Genomic DNA, 19,720 nt, shown 5'->3' on the forward strand with positions numbered 1-19,720 from the left:
ACCGTAGAAGCGTTCACTGGAGAAAATCTTAATGATGTGGCATGAGCTTCACACGAAACTAAAGTATGTGGTGTAGCACAGCAATCATATTCGTTATCGGTCCACATTTTTTTGAAGAGGTCATTTTTCACAAGTAAGAAAATGTGCTCCATCACAAGAGTGAAGTATACAACAGTGTTGCAGTATTACGTAATCCCAGAATTGCAGCAGTGAAATGTTATTCATGACTTTGTATGGATGGAAGATAGTGCTCCTCCACACCTTGCCACACATGTTAAGTCACTGCTGCAATAGTACTTTGGAGACAAAATCACCTTCCTTAACATTACGTGGCCACCGAGATCTCCCGACCTCACCCGGATGAGTTTCTGTTTCTGGGGTTATCTGAAATCTAAGGTGTGCGCATCATATCCCCGAGATTCGTTAGAATATGAAGATGCCATAAAACGTAAAATTATAAAGATTTCGCCTGCTATGTTACGTTCGTCATTGTTGTCAACAATCTCCCGCACACAATGCGTTATCATCTGCGAATGTGAGCACGTTGAAAATTTGAAATTCCAATAAAAGCTTTTTCCCTCTATCTGTACCATGTTCTTTTTTGCGAATGTTCTACCTTGGCAGTTTTCATCATACATGTTTCGTTCCAATGCCATTTATGGTTTTCCAGTGCGCTGATCAATTTGCGGTGAAAAACTTTATTTTTACCATTCGAAAATTTGAAATTTGTCCACTGTTATAAATTTATTACAGTAATAAAGCTCCTGCTCAGATACTCAGGATTTCATTTTCATTTCCAACTTTACTTTGAGAGTAACATTTCATTAAATGCAGATGCAAATACAATACCTGCTAATATGAGCCTAAAGAAGAATCTTTGCTTTTTATGGCTGTAATATTCTGAGAAGTGCTTTTCTGTAATCTCCACTGGTATCTTCAGCAACATCCACAGCTAGATCTTTCTGGTACATTTGAATGTAAGCCTCTTTAATATCCTCAAGGTCAATCTGAGAAGTAAATAACACATTTCACCAAGAATTAAAATTCTTTTAGTCTATAAAAAGCATTGATAAGATTGGTAGATAGTAAGATTATAAAAATGTAGCATTTTCTACGTAGTATAATGAAAAGATTCTTTAATAAATTATTTAAAAAAAAAACCCTGTAATTTTATCATTGTAAATTAAAACTTAAATTCTTTACCATAACTCCCTGGGCCTTCCCCTAAAAAATAATCTTCTAAAGACCCTTTTATTACTTTTTACTATTAAACTATTAGTACTATTTAAGATATGAATTTACAAAGTATTATTTTAAATTTAAAAATTATATATTATTTTTTAATTTTAAATAATTCACAATTTGCAAGAAAGGACTGTAAAAAGTATGCCTTAGTCTTTTTGAATAATTTTTTTATCCATTTTGTAATTTTACGTTTTTCAAACAGAATTTCGGAAAATTTTAGTGATGTTAATTTAGGAAATTCATTAGATGTTTAATTAAAAAAGGAGAGAAAATTAATCCTCAAATTAATATTTTAATTTATATATTATATAGTCGTTTATTTAATATAGTATTTAATATATATATATTATTATTTATATAATATTAGTCGGCGAGCATTCGAAATTTCAGTGAATAAAATATTAAATTTGCTTTATAGTTTTAGAAACAAAATATTGCACATATTTCCGAGCGCAGATGAGCGGGCGAGTGGTAAAATCGTTGAGCACTGGTAGCTTCGACCTGAGTTTACGGAAAAATTTCCAAGCAAACGGGTTTGGATGCATGGTTTTTTTCTGGTTTTTTCCATGTGTAACGTATATACGAGCCAGATCAACTTAGAAAGTTCTCCACGAAGGCATCACTCCCCTCAGGCAGATAGCTGTAGAATACTTTGCAATAATAAACTAAACCAAGCCAAACCATATATTTTCGGACAAATTTAGCAGAAGATATTTAACAAAGATTTATTTATTTATTTTTTGAGAACAAATTTAGAGAGCAGCTACAAAGTGAAAATTGTTCATTTCAGCAATTAATAATTATGTTCTCACAGAATTTAGTACTTTATTTGAAAACTTAAGTTAAAAATGAATGCCTGATTTTCACATTTGAAAAAATAAAATCTATAGCCTCCTTCTTCTGAATAACCTGTATAATTTTCTTGAAATTCCGTGAACATTCTGCGTATATTTTGGGATTTACTTTCCTTCCAGGTTCGTGCATAGCTATTCATTTATACCACAACAATAATATTTTTTATTGCGGTAAATCCTACTATTCAGGTTAAAAATCGTCTTCGTAAACCTTCAGAACTGATACCTACATTAATGTTTTAGTAATGAGCATTAAAATAATAAAAAAAGAATTTATTTTCCTTAATTCTGAACAATAAGATCTTAAACAGTTTTATTCCTTACATCATTATCATCAATCAAAGGCACAGCTGGAAAAAAATCTTTCAAATTTTAAGCACGTACAACAAGAAGTGTTTTTTTTATCAATATTCAGATAGTGTATAATTCGAGTTGATATGTTACATTCCACTGCAACTTCTTATCAATGATAAGGGGAGAAAGAGGGAACAAATATAATGTCAGCCGATAATGCATTGTGAAATAGTGAAGAAGAAAGCGTAAATTACTGATGTACAATGATATTTAATAAATATAAAGCAAAAAATAAGGCCTTCTCGTCTTGCAATTCTAACAGGAGCACACAAAATAAATAAATAAATAAATAAAAATTTAAATAAATAAATAAATAAATGAACAAAGTTAATTACTGACATTATCAGATAATAGTACTAGTGCACAAAGTAAACGAAAGGCTAATGTTCGTGAATTACCTACAGAAAGTCGAGGATTATGAGATGTAAGTTGAGCTCTCATTACGAGGCTTTTTACTTCCTTGTTCTAGATTTGCAATTTTATTCGGCTTAGTTTTCTTCCTATGACTAGCATTTTAGTCTCCTTTTTCTTCTTAGAATTCTAGGTTTCTTCTCGGGATCAGCATTCTTATCCATTCGTATTTTTCCAACAGAATAATCTCTATATAGAGATCTTTTACTGGTATTCCTTTACAAAAGTCTAGTAAGATCTAGTTTTGAGATTCAGGTATTCGAACTCATTTTCCATAGCAGCATCCTAAATATTAAATAAATCAGGAGATCCCAAACTTTTTTGGTGGGAGGCGCATTACAGTTTCATTATTTTTCATGGCGCCCCGATTGAAGTATTTCTACTATAATGGGGCACAGAAATGAAAATAACGTTTTAGTGAAAAAGTATAATAATTTTAATTCAGAAGAAAACATGTAAATCAAATACAAATAAAAGAAACCTTCAGTGGCAAATTAGAAAGTCGATCCTCCACAATTTTTCAAACCGCGGAAGAAGGGATTGATACAGCTATTCTCATTTCTTGCTCCACACTGATTTTCGAACGGTATTTGGTCTTTATTAAAGCTACAGCTGAAAATCCAGCTTCGCACAGATACGATGCAGCAAAGGGAATGAGGATCCTTAGTAGTTTAGAACTTAAACTGGATACTCAGTTTTGATTGGAGTCTTATTAAATTACCTTCGTTTTAGGAAGTAAAGTCCTTCGGAGTTTGGGCATGAAAAGGATCTTGGATTCAACATAAATTTCTCTGGATTACCTTCCCAAAGTATTTTGCAAACCAGTCAGTGAGCTTTATTACTCAAATTTATTTAATGTTCCATGAAAGGGAACAGCAGTTCCTGTAGAACAACGACTTTACTAGACTTTGTATATTAGTACAATGTGGAAAACAATTTTTGAACACCACTGTCATTCAGTTTTTTTTATTCGCAACTGCAGCTTTTTCCTAATCGCTGAAATCTTTTCTACAAGTTTCAAGATGTGTACACATTGCAGTATAGAAATAGATTAAAATTATGTAGTTTGTCAAAAATGTCCTCCTAATATGATAGTTTCAGTTGGTTCGGCAAAATACTTAGTGATCACATGATCTTCCTCTTGCAGAAAAGTGCATATTTTTGGACGCAGTTCAAACGCGCGAGACAGGTAGTTGCCACGTGAGAGCCATCGTGAACTGCAATAGCATAACAGATCCGTGTGTTCAGCATTCATACTCTTGCATAGCTTTTTGAAAAAAACTTGCTTTCAGCTGGCTAGTTTTCATGTGGTCTATGACGTCTATGACCCATTCTACTACTTCGACTAAGCGGCTTCGATGCCAGTGCTTCTCTATAAAAGATGCAATCGATCCACCCAGCCTGCTGTGTTATACTGCAAATAAGTGCCTTCAGTCCTTCAAAGCGACAGTATAGTGATAGAGCATAATAAGTACATACACCGATGCACTTTTACCAATCTAAATCATTTTCCATTATTAATTTTCAAACATTTCGAATCAATCAATCTTGAGCCTTTGCACTTCCGATAATGCTCTTACAGAACAGAACATCTTCAACAATAATATTACCACCGAGAAAGCGTATATAACGTATAAGATTTGCATCTTTATTACTGTCAGTAGTAGCCTCATCTCGTTGCAGAGCAAATTCATTTCCTTTCATTTTCGCTATGAACTAATCAATGAGATCCTGAGCTATATAATGAATTCCTTATAATCTTGTTGGATAAGTACTTTAGAAATGAGTTTTTCCTGCATCTTTTCCCACCATAATGTTAACCGGTAGAATAACCTCTTTTCCGATAGTGTTCGGTTTTTGCACTTCGTCACTCAATGAGCTACTTTGAAAGACGCTAAACTAAACGTTATTCGGAACTGACACTTGTTTAGTGAACATTCTGCTATGGTTTTATAAATCTTGCAACTTCCTGATGAAACAATAGCGAGATTTGTCGACCAGGTTAGGGTGAATGTTCTCGAGATGTTACTTTAGCTTACTTGGAAGCATAAATTTTAAGTGCAAATAATTTTAAGTTTACTGTAAGACAACACATCTGCCATCGTTGTCTTTCATCGTTATTTATTTCTACCGAAGTAAAACAAAATCAAAGCAACTTTCCTAATAGTTATGATATTTTCGCTTAATTTCTAGTACACCAACTTTCAATGTTTTGTCGTTCAAACTTGAACTATCGTTACCCTCGATTTGCTTGTTTAGTGAAAATCGTTTCATTTTGGGAAATATCGACCAGTCGATTTATTACAATATTTTGTCGACATCATGACTTTTTTTATTGTATGACCTTCTCCGCCCGTTTATGAGTTTGATACAGATAATGGCGAACGGGGAAAAAAAAAAGCACCAGCAGATGGCAATGCGGAGAAGCTAAATATAGCAATATTTTAGACAGGAAGTAACAGACGCAAAAAATGTATGAGAATAATCGACTACAAATCTGATTCGTCGAGATCATGACTTTTTTCTGATTTGGATGTATAAGACTTTGCGATATTCTCCACCCGGTTATGAAATTCATACTAATGGTCGCGAACGGAAAACAGAATGGCCAACCGATGCCATTGCTGAGAAGATAAATACAGCAATATTTTCGACAAGAAGTTAACAGCAGCAAAAATATATGAGAATAATCGAGTACAAATCTGACGCAACAACATAGAATTATTGCAAATTGAAAGAAGTAAGTAACAGAATAAAATGGCGCTTTAAAAAACGAAATTGAGAACAAAAATTATTTTAGATTAAAAGGCGAAGTAAAAATGCTAAAAATATAGTTTAAATTGAAATTAAATGAAGAATTGTGAATATATACTGAAAAAATTTAAGGAACTATTATTTTAAGATGTAGAATAAAAATTAATGAAAAATATTAATGAAAGTATAATTAATGAAAAATACGGTCTTGTCTCTCCGTGAAGCAAGGCCAAGGTGGCCCCAGGGCTCAATTTGGAAACCCCTAAAATAAATGAAACCGAATGAACCATTTAAAGAATTGAAACAATAAGAAAGAAGCAGAATGCTAAAATGAGACCTGTGAGATACATCATTTGTCCAGTAAAACAGGAAAATGGATATGAAATTTAACTTAATGTTACCTCTTTTTAGATTTCCAGACTACCGATACATTGAGATTTAACAAACAGCTTTTATTCCGTGCTTATAATATAATTTAGTAATTACATCGCATAAATAAAAGCATGATGATCACATTCCATATCTTATGCAATTGAATGCTCTATGAAATGTGGCAAAATGAGCTTCGGGTTTCAAAATGCTTATTAAAGTATCATTGGTTGTCCAGTGTTGCACTTATCTTTACAAGAAAACGGTTTAAATAAAAATAACGAGGCATCGTTCACCAGTTTTACTTAGATGGTAAACTCAGGTTACTTAGGTTGTAAAAATGTGTATAATTGAATAGGCCGTAAAAAGTGTGTCCGCTCGGCCGCTAAATCATACATCTGAAAGTTTGCTATAGGCGTATAAAATAGCAATAAGTATATAGGAAACCGAACAGGACCAAAACGTTCGTTATAAGATGGGTTCGCTATAGCGGAGTTTGATTGCAATTACTTGTAAGCTTTCTTTAGTTGCACTTGAAATAAAATACAGATGTATACCGCATTCTGGTATTTGCAAATTTCCTTCTCGGTGTAAATTACGACAGATCACTCGTTAATTTTTACAGTCTATAGAAAGAGATTTTACAGCGCCGCTATATGTGATAACTTGCTTGGTGGGAAATTCTCCTTTGCCGCACCGGGGCTACCAACGACCGAGCGGTAAAATCGCTGAACATTGGTAGTTCGGTTCGTTGTTCGAATCCTCTGAACGGGTGGAGGGGAGCTGTATGGGCGTTTTCGTGGTTTTTCCTATGTGTAACGTATATACCAGCCAGTTTCCCTTAGAAAGCCCTTCACAAAGACATCCCTTTCCTCAGGCAGATAGCCCTCGAGGCTTTGCCATAATAACATAAAGCAACCAACCTTTGCCTCACCGATTGAGTCATACGCACAATCCTGTGATATACTTTTCTTTTGCATTGCATCAACCTATGTCTTATTAAAATGTTTCTATCGTTTTTGAATTCTAATGTAGAATTATGATTAAGCGTGAATAAATTAAATTAATTATTTATATCTTTTTTTCAGAAATATTTTTAATGTTTTATGTTTCAGTGGAATTTTGTTTTTAAAATTAAAACAGGGATAAGTATTCACGTGTTCTTTAATTTACTCACCATTCTATATTAAGTAATTTAGTCTTATTTTAATTTTTAAAATGTACTTGCTTTATACTTACTTCTGACCGAGAAACAAGAATTCGGACAAGTGCTGAATCATCTGTTCCCAAGCCTTTTAAACATTCTTTCAACTGTTTCGCAAAATAACGATTCCTATTTTTGATGCAATAAACTAAAAGAAAAAAGCACATTAAATAAATCAGAATTTATATTCTCCGCATACGTTCAAACAATGCACATTTAAATCATATTTTAAAATATTAAATATTAACTTATAATATTAAATATTTAACATTTTTTTTTCTTTTGCCTTGTGTTAATCCTCAACGACATTACAACTGATGATCGAACATTATTCACATTGAAAAAATAGCTGAAGGGCTGAAATATTATACATATATATTCCAGCCCTTCAGCTATTTTTAGATCGTGCATTTGGTTCTCATGTAATTTGACCACTGAATTAAAGATACATTTTGTAGCATTCAGATCGTTTGCAAGACATATCTTCTTTGTTCTTTTACACTTTTAACCTCTTGTGATAAGATGATAAAAATGTGCCTGCTCACGATGACAGATAATTTTTTTAATTTTATTATATGTGATAGTATCCTCTTTGAGGTACTCTTCTGTTATCCGGACCAGATTCAGAAACGTATGTATGTATGCATGTATGTATGTGCGTATATGTGTGCGTGTATGCATACACATACATACACACCACATGCATATATGTACACATACATCCATATATACATGTATACATACATACATTTCTTCTTTGTTAATTCAAATAAAAGCCCACTAGCAGCTGAGCGATAAAAGCCGTTGAACACTCGTAGTTCGAACCTTCATGAACGGGTTAGCTCCATGGGCGTTTTCGTGGTTTTCTCTATGCGTAAAGTTTTCCTTAAGTCCTTCGAAGGGTCTCTCTCTCCTTCCGTATAGTGTCTAAAGGCGAGGTACGTAGTAATAATAACAGTTAATGAAAAACGAAGTCATATTAGTATTTTATAAGAATTTTGAATCTAAAATCAACATATGATTAATATGTTCCTGTGTTACTTACACCGGGCTGAATTCCACAATTAATTCTTCAAATAATACAAAGTAAGAAAATATTCTTTGAATTCAAAGTTTGAATGAAGCAAAAAGCATCATTTGATATCCGAAATTGTAATGACTAAAAGTTACATAAGCGTGCATTGAATGTATAGGCAAACAACTAAAATTCCTCAAAAGCATGTATATTTCTTGACTTATAGCATAATTACTAACTACATATTCAGCACAAAGTCTACATAAATATGGATATATAAGTAAAAGCCCAAACTCAAAACCTATAGAAAGTAGCGTGTTTTCCGAATCTCCGGTGAATTCAGATCTGATAGCAGCCGTCAGCGTATGTCCTGCTATCTTTTCATAATCTCCGAATGTAGTTTCTAGCTGAGCTGGACTACGGGTGCATAGAATTTTCGTGAAGATTTCTCCATCCACACCCCTCTTGCCGACGCCACCCTACACACAAGGAAAATAAATTCAAGTCAGAAGTAAATAATATTAGTGATAAATAAATTTTAAAACTCTTTGTAAGCATTTTTTCATATCTTTTTCAATTTCGAAAAATAAGTAATTTAAGGAACTTTTAAATTCCTTTCCTTATTACAACCTCTTTACTAACATGGGGAGGGGAGGATTAGAATTTACATGAATTGATGGTTTTATAGCACATTAAAAACTGGAAGTTGGAATTAAACTCTTAACAGACGTAGAGCAAATTATCGTTGTGCCTGAAACTAGCTACAAAGTCTTGTAAAAGTTTTAAAATAACCTTTTATCATAACAGAACTTATAAACGTACTTCTTATACTTGACAACATCAACCACCACTCGTGGTCATGTCGTGAGTTACTGTTAAGTAAGTAGTCAAAGACTATACAATTCAATTTAAATCTAAGTTGGCTGAGAACTTCTCACTTGCGTAATAGTTTAACTGACATCAGTTATAACGAATATCAGAGCTGGCAAACTGAGTAACGTGGCCTCGAGAGGCAGACATACGCTCTGTCTTACAATCCAAAAACCTCAGCTTAAATACTCTGCAACATATTTACATTACTGGTGAGGAAACGGAAAGGATAAACTATGGCAAACGCTGAAATTATAAATAACTGGTTAATTTAAACAATAATCTTATAAATCATAAGCATAAATATGAATATGTAAAACACATATTATTATATATCTTGACTTGTAGAGCACGAAGTTTAAAGAAAAGATTAAAATGATAAATCTAAGTTGGCCTTGCATGACAATTTAACTGATGTTCAACTATGACGGTTAGCTGAATAATTATAATCTTTTCAGAGCTGGAAAAACTAAGTTGCGTATCCTCGATATGTCGTGTTTTGCATATTGCACAGAATTATTAATATTGAATTGATCATAAGTATTTTTTATACATTATATTGGTATAACTATATTGTTGCATTGTATCGCATATTGCACAGAATTAATAATATTGAATTGATCATAGGTATTTTTATACATTGCATTTGTATATATATACTGTTGCAAAATATGTCTTTTTATCCTCAGTATTGTACTGAAGTGTTGCTTTTGTGTATTGTATACAAAGTATTGCATTTAATTCGCTTTAGTTATTAAGAACATTGCCTTATAGGCATCATACTATTAAGAATATATATATTGCACTTCTTTTTATACCCTGAGATACGTATTGAATTAAATATTGTATTAATTATTTTACTGAACTAGCAATTGTGTTAAAATACTGTATGAAAGTTAAAGTAGTATTTTGGTCTCTTTTTGCTTTAAATATTCCATTAAATTATAAATAGTATCATAGACGTAGCTTATCGATTTTATACTGTATCATATGTCTTGTATTGCATATTGCATATAATTATTACCAATTACTTGACAATATGTATTTTTCTACATTGCATTTGTCTATATACTGTCACATACTCTATTTATTTACTCTTAGTATTGTATTGTACCTATTGTTGCGTCTTGTATGCTAACCCTGTAAGCATGTTAATTTACCTATTGTATCACATATCTTACGTATTTGCAGTACATTATATTATATCGTATAACCGTATTGTATAATATATATATTAAATTGTGAGCTATGTATGGATGTGTATCATCTTATATGAAATTGCAATGTTGTGAGCATCGTATACATAATAAAACTGCACTATAAGTCCCCTGCAATACAGGAAATGTGTAGTTGGTATCGTAATATAAATAATGTATCATTAATTTTGCATTAACTTTTGTAATTGAATGATATAGCATCCATTATCTTACGTATTAGTTGTAAATCATATTGTACTGTATAATGTATTATATAATATATACATTAAATTGTGAGCATAGTATAGATATGTATCATCTTGTATAAAATTGAATTATAAGTTCCCTGCAATACAGTACTGTGTAATATATATTAAATTGTGAGCATCGTATAGATATGCGTCGTATAAAATTGCACTAATATAGGAAATATACAGTTGGTATAGTAATATAAATAGTGTTTTATTAACTTTGCATTAACTATTGTATTGAACAATATGGCTTATTGATCTTATATTGAATTATCTATCTTGTCTTGCATCTCGTACAGAATCATTAGTATCGTTTTACCTTGTATTAGTATATATCTGTATATGTGTATGTATGTATATATGTGTGTATGCGTGTATATATAGTTGTATAATGTATCCTCTTTACCTTGCATTGGTATTTATATAGTTGCATAATGTATTTATGTATTGTATCCTTGCTTTGTACACTAACTATTGTATTGAACTTACCATCAGTATTAAGATCATTACATCATCGATATCATACTATCAGCATTATTATCAGCCTAGTATGTAGCAGCAGTAGCAGTTTTGTAATATTTAGCATTGTATCAGTTTGTAGTACTGTTTGTAAGTATTCTAGTAGTAGTTTTGTAGTATTGTAGTATGTAGCAGTAGTAGTTTTGTAATGGTGTTTACTCCTTTGGTTTTCTATTGTTATCGCTATCTGTATGTGTTTTGTTCTAATTATGTCTATGTGATTCTAGTATTTATTCAAAACTGGCACTTGCACCTTTGTAATCTTATGCTTTGTCAAAACTTCAAATGTACCCTTTATTTATCTATTTATTTTATTTTTTGAGCCCTTGTCTGGCCATGTATTTGTTGAACTTTGACTCAATAAATACTAGGCCCGGGCGGTTGGTGTGAACATGCTTCTGGGGGCTTCTTTGGTCTTTTGGACTGCCACCTGGATGGCCTGGTCGCTGGGTTTCGGTGTATGGTGCGAGGCGCCTGTGTGGTCCATCTGGCTCAAGATAGAGGTGGACGTGTTGCATATGCCAATTAACCATTACGGTAAAGGGATGGTGCACACGTCCCCCGTCAACTATCAACTATCAACTATCCTCGAGAGACAGAAATACGCTATGTTTTACAATCCAAAATCTTCAGCTTAAATACTCTCTAATTCATTTACATTTCTGAGGAAATGCAAAGGATAGGTTATAGTAAAGTAGGAAATTATAAATAACTGGTTAGTTTAAATAATAACCTTATAAATGACAAGCATAAACACAAACGCATAAAACTACATTTTATTATATATCATAACTTATAGTGCACATAGTTTAAATAAAAGATTAAGATGATATTTCTCAAATCCTAATTAGAATAATATTTTCCCTTATGTTATTTTTCAAAATAGGCAGATAAAACTTATTTCATTATTACGCTATTGGTTCATCGCTAACTTCTTTTCGGATAATTTATATAGGCGGAATAAATGAACGGGATTGCATATAAGAATACAGCAATAAAATATATTATATAGGCGGAATAAATTAACGGGATTGCATATAAGAGTGCAGCAATAAAATATATTATATATGTGGAATACGTTATGTGTAGAATTTTTCTCAGTCACTGAGTCATTTAGGTATTTAAAAGAGTAGGACTGCTTCATTTATAAAAGTATCATGTGTTCTAATGTATGCAATCGACTTTTACTAAAGAATAAAATTATTGTACCATATATAAACCTAAACGTCAATCCAAACTCTAATGAATAACACTCCAGTCGAAGTATAGAACATCCAAAACATAAATCCTGGCAAATTTGTAAGCACCAGATGTGTCTTCTGTTCATCTATCTCAGTTTGAAATAAAAGGACCTTTTACACCCTTCTCAGGGTTCAGTACTTAATTTTAGACTCACATATAAGTCGCTTTACGTCGAAAAGTGAAAGGTGAAAGACATTAAACCTTATAAAGTGATCAAACTTAAAGAAAAGCTACATGCATCAGATTAATGAAGTGCTTGTTATCGAACGTAAGTGCTTACGTCATAAAGTCTTTGAGCATCCCTTTCAGCTTCTTCAAAGTCTATATCTACACTTTCGTCTCGTTCTGCAGTTATAAGCGCTCGTAGCAAATTCTTAAAATAGCCGCTAGTGTCACCGCATACCCATTCTTCAAGGTCTTTGCCATACTCTGAAAGAAAAAAAAATAATTTTTAACGAATACATTACTTTTCGGTTTCATATGCTGCAAATACCTTAAAAAAAGGCATACGTGTCATTTAACTTAAGCTTCAAGTTTTAAAATAGATTCAATGAAATTACTAGGTAAAGCAATTATAATTGTAAAAATGAAAATATAATATGCCTTACAATATCGTGGCGATTAGAGGTACCAGTCTCTGCGCTGTAAAAAAGGAATTTGTAAAATTATTACCTCAAAATTATTACCAACAGCTTACTCTTGATCGAAACCTTATTCATAATATATATGTGTGTGTTTAAACCCATATTTAGTACGTTATATGTGTTAGAGACTGCAAAGTAAGGATTTTAATTGATATAAAAAGGTTTCTTCTGCTAAACTTCTGCTACTCTTCAACATTTTATATAATCACCAGTATCATGTACAGCCCTCTGCCGACGATGTAGAAGTATTAATCCTCCAGTAATAAGTAATGGGTTATGAGCATAAAATTCCGTATGAAAGAACGGCTTTCTCATTCGTTACACATGAAACTTTCTGCCAGATTCTCATCCATCTGATTTTATATTAAATGCATTATTGGAAGAAGAGGAGTTAAGTTACAAAGTGAGAGAATCACTTTGGAATTATGATGAAAAAAATCACTTACTCGTAATATTTTGGGGAACTTTGAAATTTCAGGCACCGCCCTTACTGTTCTGCTGTTGGTTCAAATGGAGCGGTATGTTGCTTGAAGGATTCCAGGAAAAGATAGTAAATGAATCAGATCCGAGATCAACTCTTAAGTCCGAGAAGTATAGCAGACGGTAGAACAAGCTTTTTCGAGTAAATAAATCAACCACTGGTTACACTATACACTTCAAAGTATTGTCCTAACAACTGAAAAGAAAATTCTAAAATTTATAGCTTTCATCGCAATACTGGCCGCACAATATGTCCTAAAGATGAAACTAATTCTACGCATTGACGGTTTGTCCTTCTATTACAGTATTCGTTAGTATAACGCTATTATATATATTATTAAAAATTTTAACACTTCTGGAGTTTGTAAGAAATTTTGATCTTCGGTGTGACTCATAACGACGCTACGGCTGTCCGATTTGAGTTACGGCTCCATCTCCGTTGTTCCAGTGTCGAGAATATGCAATATTAGACCACCAACTCAAACTATATTCTACTTTTCTTATCATGGTGCACAGAGTAGTATTAGAAGGAAGAGTTCTTTAGCTGTGAAATAGCATAAGAACAGAAATAACACTTTATATAAAAGAGAGGTATTGATCTCGTTTCATGGCGTATATACAGCAGTATTACTGTAAGTTCCGACTCCTATCTGTTCTTATAATAAATTAAATTAGAGAAAAAATATTATTATTAAAAAAATATTAAGACGAAATGCCTTATAATACTATAATGCAATAGTCTGACTCAAGTAGCACGCGGGCCGCATGAAAAATCTGAAAACAGCTGACAGACCATATATAAATAATGTATATAGTATGTAAAGAATAATAATATCGCATAAGAAAAAAATATATTTATATTTATTTTCTATCTGAAATGGAGAGTTTGGTTCATGCAAGACATTTTTGTAGGCTGCAATTTTTAATTCAAACATATTCACAGCTAATATTAAACACTTAAAATCGCATTCCTTTTCATTATTTCTTACATGTTTAATTAATCATTAAATAACTTACTTTAATTTAAAACAAAATTAGACAAATTTCAAAATTTTCTGAGTTTTCAGAGAAAATTTACCAATGGAACAAAACTTGAGAATAAAAAATAACAACATATTTTCTCTTATTTATTAAATTTTTCTTCGACGCACATATATAAAAATACATATTGTTACGAATTTTGTACACATGTAAATAATTTTAGTGAAATTATATGTGAAAACTGTAGTATCTTTTGTATAATATAATATGAAAAACAAAGCTCCGCCGGAAAAATAAGGATACAGGGGAAAGTGTATTATGAGGTAAATGGGTATCTCGCTAATTTGAGGGATGTCGCCAAATTTAATGAAAAATCGCCAAAAAGGCCAAACGTGGAGACCAGTCGGCGACATTCTCCCTGTATAACTGTTATGATTCTTGTATGTAATTGTAACTGTATCCGGCCCTTATACGTAACTTTAACCGTATATGCCTTCCAGTATTTTCGAGAATGAGAAGTAACTATAGAGATTTCTCAGAGGCGGGAGAAAAACTTATATATATAACTTATATATTATTATAACCGAAGAGAGCATCAATTCCAATTTTATTTTAGATTTAAATCTCCCTGCGTGTTTTGCACTTTACGTGCGCTTTAAATTGCATTCTGTTAAACGTTCTTAGTGGTTTAAAGAGGTAACGACTGATTCTACTCTGTCATACTGAGAAGAGCTGTACGAGTACTTTTGTGAGAATTTCTAGAAGTATAAAATGTTTCTTTTGTTAAAATAAATTTTATCAAGCTGTAATCGGTTTTATGTGTATTCAAATCATTACAAACCCGTAGGCACGCAACAGTATATTGGCATGTAAATAATTATAAATTTCTTTCATTTCTTAATACAGTTTGATATGTGTATCGGTTCTGATAAAGTTTGTAGTCTTGGAGAAAAATTACTAGAAATCTTCTTTATCACGGACTGCTGATACTCATTATGTATTTAAACAAAATTAATAAGAAAATAACCCATTTAAACCAATAGGGTCCTTTTCTTCGTCTGTGCTAAAACTCTGTTCATATATAAATATATTCTCAAACAAAGCGATTATTCTTATCGTGAAAACTCGTAGCTGAACTTATTTATTTTTGAAAAGTAGGAATAAAAATTAAAATCTGTAACTTCAAATATTTGAGGAAGATCTATATCACAGTGTAAATCAATTTGTTCATTATATATATTTCCTGGCGCGTTGTTAATGTTCCTCTTTAATGGTAATGAAAATAATGTAAACTCTGACTTCAAATAAGTAAAATGTAGAAATTTTTGCAAAAAATACATAATTGAAATTTACTCGCTGGTCGCCAATTCGATCTGCTGTATTGTATTTACCGATGTCTAAGTGCATTGCTTAAAAAATAAGTCATATATATCTACACATGTATTGTTTGTACAAATACAAAAATTGTCGACGTTACATTATGCTGTAACTGAATTTTATAAATGTATTTAAAAGAAAACTATTCTTCATCTTCAAAATACTTATCTGCATTCATACATCAATCTTAGCGCTCGCATCAGGGCAAATATCCTCCCTAAGAGCGGCTCACCAGCGGGCGAGCGGTAAAGTCGCTGAACACTGGTAGTTCGGTCCGAGGTTCGAATCCTGCGAACGGGCTGGCTGCATGGGCGTTTTCGAGGTTTTCCCCATGTGTAACGTGTATACGAGCCAGTTTCCCTTAGAAAGTCCTCCACAAAGGCATCCCTCCCCTTAGGCAGATAGCCCTCGAGGCTTTGCCATAATCACACACACACCTCCCTAAAAGTTTTTTAGTTGTAGTATTATAACACATTTTGCTTAAAAATTTAATTGTTTTCGCAGCAAACATGGGGACTAATATACGAAGATCAAAATTAAATAATTTACGTAATTCGTTTGATGAAAAATGAACATCAGTTATATTTGTTTTTTTCCAATGACAGAAACAACCGGGCCCGCGCCGACAATATATGCAAGGCCGTGCGGCGAACGACGGCGCCGGGCAATCATCAAAACAAGCAGTTCGTCTCGCTGCCTGGCTGAACAGGAAAATTCTTGTCTTAATTGAATGCTCCTCCGGGGGTCGACTCAGATAAAACCTAGGAAGCTACTGATTAAAATCTGTACAAAGGCAGTCTCAGTGATGGGTGTTGAAAATCAGTTTCCACAGGACTTGAGTCATCTCTATAGATGGCTGTTTCAGGCTTGGCAGGAGCCATATGGTATTCTAACCCGTTCCGTTGATTATGGTTGAGTTATATAGCCAGATATTCATGGTTGGCCGGGGCGAAACACCCCCGTCGGTGGTGTTGGCGAATTCAGCGAGCCTTTAAACTGCTTGAAGTTTCCAGTGGGCGCCTGAGCCTTCCTTGGGTTCCCCTTGGGGGCGTGTAAAGCCAACATCTGTATACCATGACGTTGTTTTAGCAGGCCGGATTGGTAGCCGGTCTGTCTGACGGTGTTTAATAACTGACTTCGTTCTGCTGTCCGGGTTTGGGGCCTCCGTTGATGGCAGATGCTTTTACCATCTCTCCAGAACGGGGACATGAAATGTGAATTTCTAAGTATTCCTGTCGACTCAGCTTAGCTCGTCGGCTCGACCGATAGGCTAGCGGCTTCTTGGATCGCCTCTAGGGGTTGAAGCGTTTAACTGCGTTAAGACAGGCTCGAGTTTGCCAGTTCTGAGTGCCTCTTCCTCCTAACGCACTGTCTTATTTGACTGAAATTTATAACCGTTATTGTTTTTCTACATAAAAATGGTAAGTGCAGTTACATATTATGTTAAACTTGGGTTAATTTTTTAATTCGAAAAAGCAACGATTTGAGAATAATTACTCGAAAACTGATTAACTCTCGTGTTTGAACCATTGTCGTATTCTTGGCCGCGTAAATTACTAATATCTAAATCATTTTCCTCTAAAGGCTTTAAAAAGAATGTTGTTCGTCCTTCACCGATCGTATCTGTTGAAACACAAAATACTAAAAACCTTTCTTCAATACTCATGTTTGTATTTTCTAAATTTAGGTACCTCATACAAATTAATATCTGCTCTTGATAGCTGGCATCAGGGGTACAATCAAGTAAAATTGAAAAATACTTTGCCTGTTTGACCTTACTTAAAATAATTTACTCTATATTATCCTCTTATAAGCTAATTGCTTCATTTTGAATTTTATCTTCAAGGTAAAGAAGCATACTTTTTTGAGTTTGAATTTTATTAATATAAACAGACATGATGGGGTCAAATTTTGTGATCATTTCTAAGCGCTTATTCTCTTTTTTTAATAATTTTTGAAATTCTGAATCAACAGGTTTATTCTTTCGTAATCGTTCTACGAAATCGGACCAAAGATATAGATTCCATAAATGCATTTTATTTTTTTCATGAAGTTTTAAGTGCTCATTTAAGTGGTTCTAGTCGTTAAATTCAGAAATACTCAGTTTTACGTTGCTGAAACTGTTAAAAATTTTGCAACAAAAACAATAACCAGAATTTTTTTCAGCAGAATTTAGCAACTAATCTCTTTTTTAACTCTTTCGTTGTTGATGACGTTGATAGACAACTATTGCTAGCAACGTCAGCTTGGGTATTCCTTGGGTTTTGCAAAAACTGAGTAATTTTCTGGTTTATTAAGGTTTATTAAGTTCTGGTTTATTAAGGCTTCCTCTCTCACTTTCTTTTTTTTCATTGCATTCTGATACTCAGACAGTATTTTTTTTTTTTTTTTCGTTTTTCTTCCGACAACTAGAGAAAAATTAAAAAAGAAAAGCGGAAGTATAAAATAACTATTAAGAACTATTGCTTAAAATACTTCTTAAAAACACTAGGAAAGTCACTGTTTGAAATATTTTACCTTACTTCTGAAAAATTGAGTATATCTTAAACCATTGCTTGGAAATTATATGAACTATTAGATCAATACCAAATAATTCAAGGAGGTGGTAGCACTCATTTTTTTATTAAAGTAAATAAATCAAATTTAAAGTATGTATTTAAAACGTAATGAAATAACGAAACATTTTCCTTCAGTTTTCCATATAAGCTAAATATCTGAAAATTGCCATTTTTTCATTTTAGAATACCTTGTATATTTTCACTTCTTCAAATCTTAAATAGGTATATTTTAAATTCAGTGGTACTCTGTAAATATGTCAATCCTTTCTTCTCGAAAGATAATAACTTTTACTTTAATAAACAAATGGTTCATGTCCAAAAAAATTTTTTTAGAGTAATTATGCTCAAATCGTCGTTTTTCTGAATTAAAAAGCTAACCTAAGTTTAACATAATATGTAACTGCTCTTTACTTTTTTATGCAGAATAACAATAACAACAAGTAGCCACAAAAAAAAAACAAAAAAAAACAAAAAAAAAACACACACACAAAAAAAAAAAAAAAAAAACACAAAAACTATAAATGTTGCACAAATTACTGCCATTGCAACATTAGACAAAAAAAAAAAAAAAAAAAAAAAAAAAGGATTAAGCAATTTGTCGATCGCGTCTGCCGCGGCGGCCTGTACCCTTACATACGCATCGGCATCAAGTATTTTTTTTTTCGTATAGATTTACAAGATCAGCTCAACTTATGTCAAAAACTGCAAAAAGCATTAACTGATAAAAATTAAAGCAATATAAATAGTATAGATCTTATGCATGAACTGCAGTTTTTTCAGACTTTTGGTGGAAATGTAGCATCGCCAGTTGAAACTCTGAACTATACCGTTGTCAACGTGCAGAAACGAATTTTGGATATATCCCTAGATTTCAGCCCTAGAGCATTTTTTGTGCCCTGTTGTAATCGCAGTTTGAATATTGTCGTAAACTATGCTGCGAACAACAGTTTATTCAGTGCAAACTTATCAGATATGTATATTAATTTGTTTTTAATTTTAAGATATGTTCAGCAATATATTTGGTATGCAATGCGTTTAGTATATTATTTCACTTCGCTTGCATTGTTACGTTTTTGTAACATGTTGTTGACTAATGCTCGCTTGTCTTACCTTTAGTCAGCCTAAACCCATGAAATTCCTCGTGGCAAGGAGCGCAAGATACGCCTGTCGTTGGCAACAGCCTTGAGCACCTTACAGGTGACAATGCGATTTAGCTCAGTTTCGCCCCAATTTTGATGGAGAGCATCCTGGAGGGACGGGACCGAGAGTCTCCCGCCCATCTTCTCCTACTACCAACCTTTCGAAAAGGACTTTCGCCTCGCATATTTAGAGTGCCCCCATGCCGCACGGACACTATACATTTACAAACATCCATGCCGTCTCCGAGATTCGAACC

The 19,720-nt window shown here is 32.9% G+C and overlaps 1 protein-coding gene across 4 annotated transcripts in view; it reads right to left on the reverse strand.

Annotated features, from left to right (window-relative positions):
• LOC118201808 (annexin A7-like) overlaps positions 1–19,720 on the reverse strand; it is a 156,402-nt gene that overhangs the window by 2,376 nt on the left and 134,306 nt on the right. For all 4 annotated transcript variants that reach the window (XM_085825620.1, XM_085825612.1, XM_085825628.1 and 1 more), the window contains 4 exons: positions 12,565–12,713; positions 8,508–8,685; positions 7,227–7,339; positions 850–1,007 (listed from right to left, as the gene is read on the reverse strand). In XM_085825620.1, coding sequence (XP_085681746.1) covers positions 885–1,007; positions 7,227–7,339; positions 8,508–8,685; positions 12,565–12,713 — 563 coding nt within the window. In that variant the 3' untranslated portion in view covers positions 850–884. The remainder of the gene's footprint in view (positions 1–849; positions 1,008–7,226; positions 7,340–8,507; positions 8,686–12,564; positions 12,714–19,720) is intronic.

The sequence above is a fragment of the Stegodyphus dumicola genome, chromosome 1 (genome assembly GCF_044657685.1).
Source record: "Stegodyphus dumicola isolate Sdum_Otavi_A_Nest chromosome 1, ASM4465768v1".
NCBI lineage: Eukaryota > Metazoa > Arthropoda > Arachnida > Araneae > Eresidae > Stegodyphus > Stegodyphus dumicola.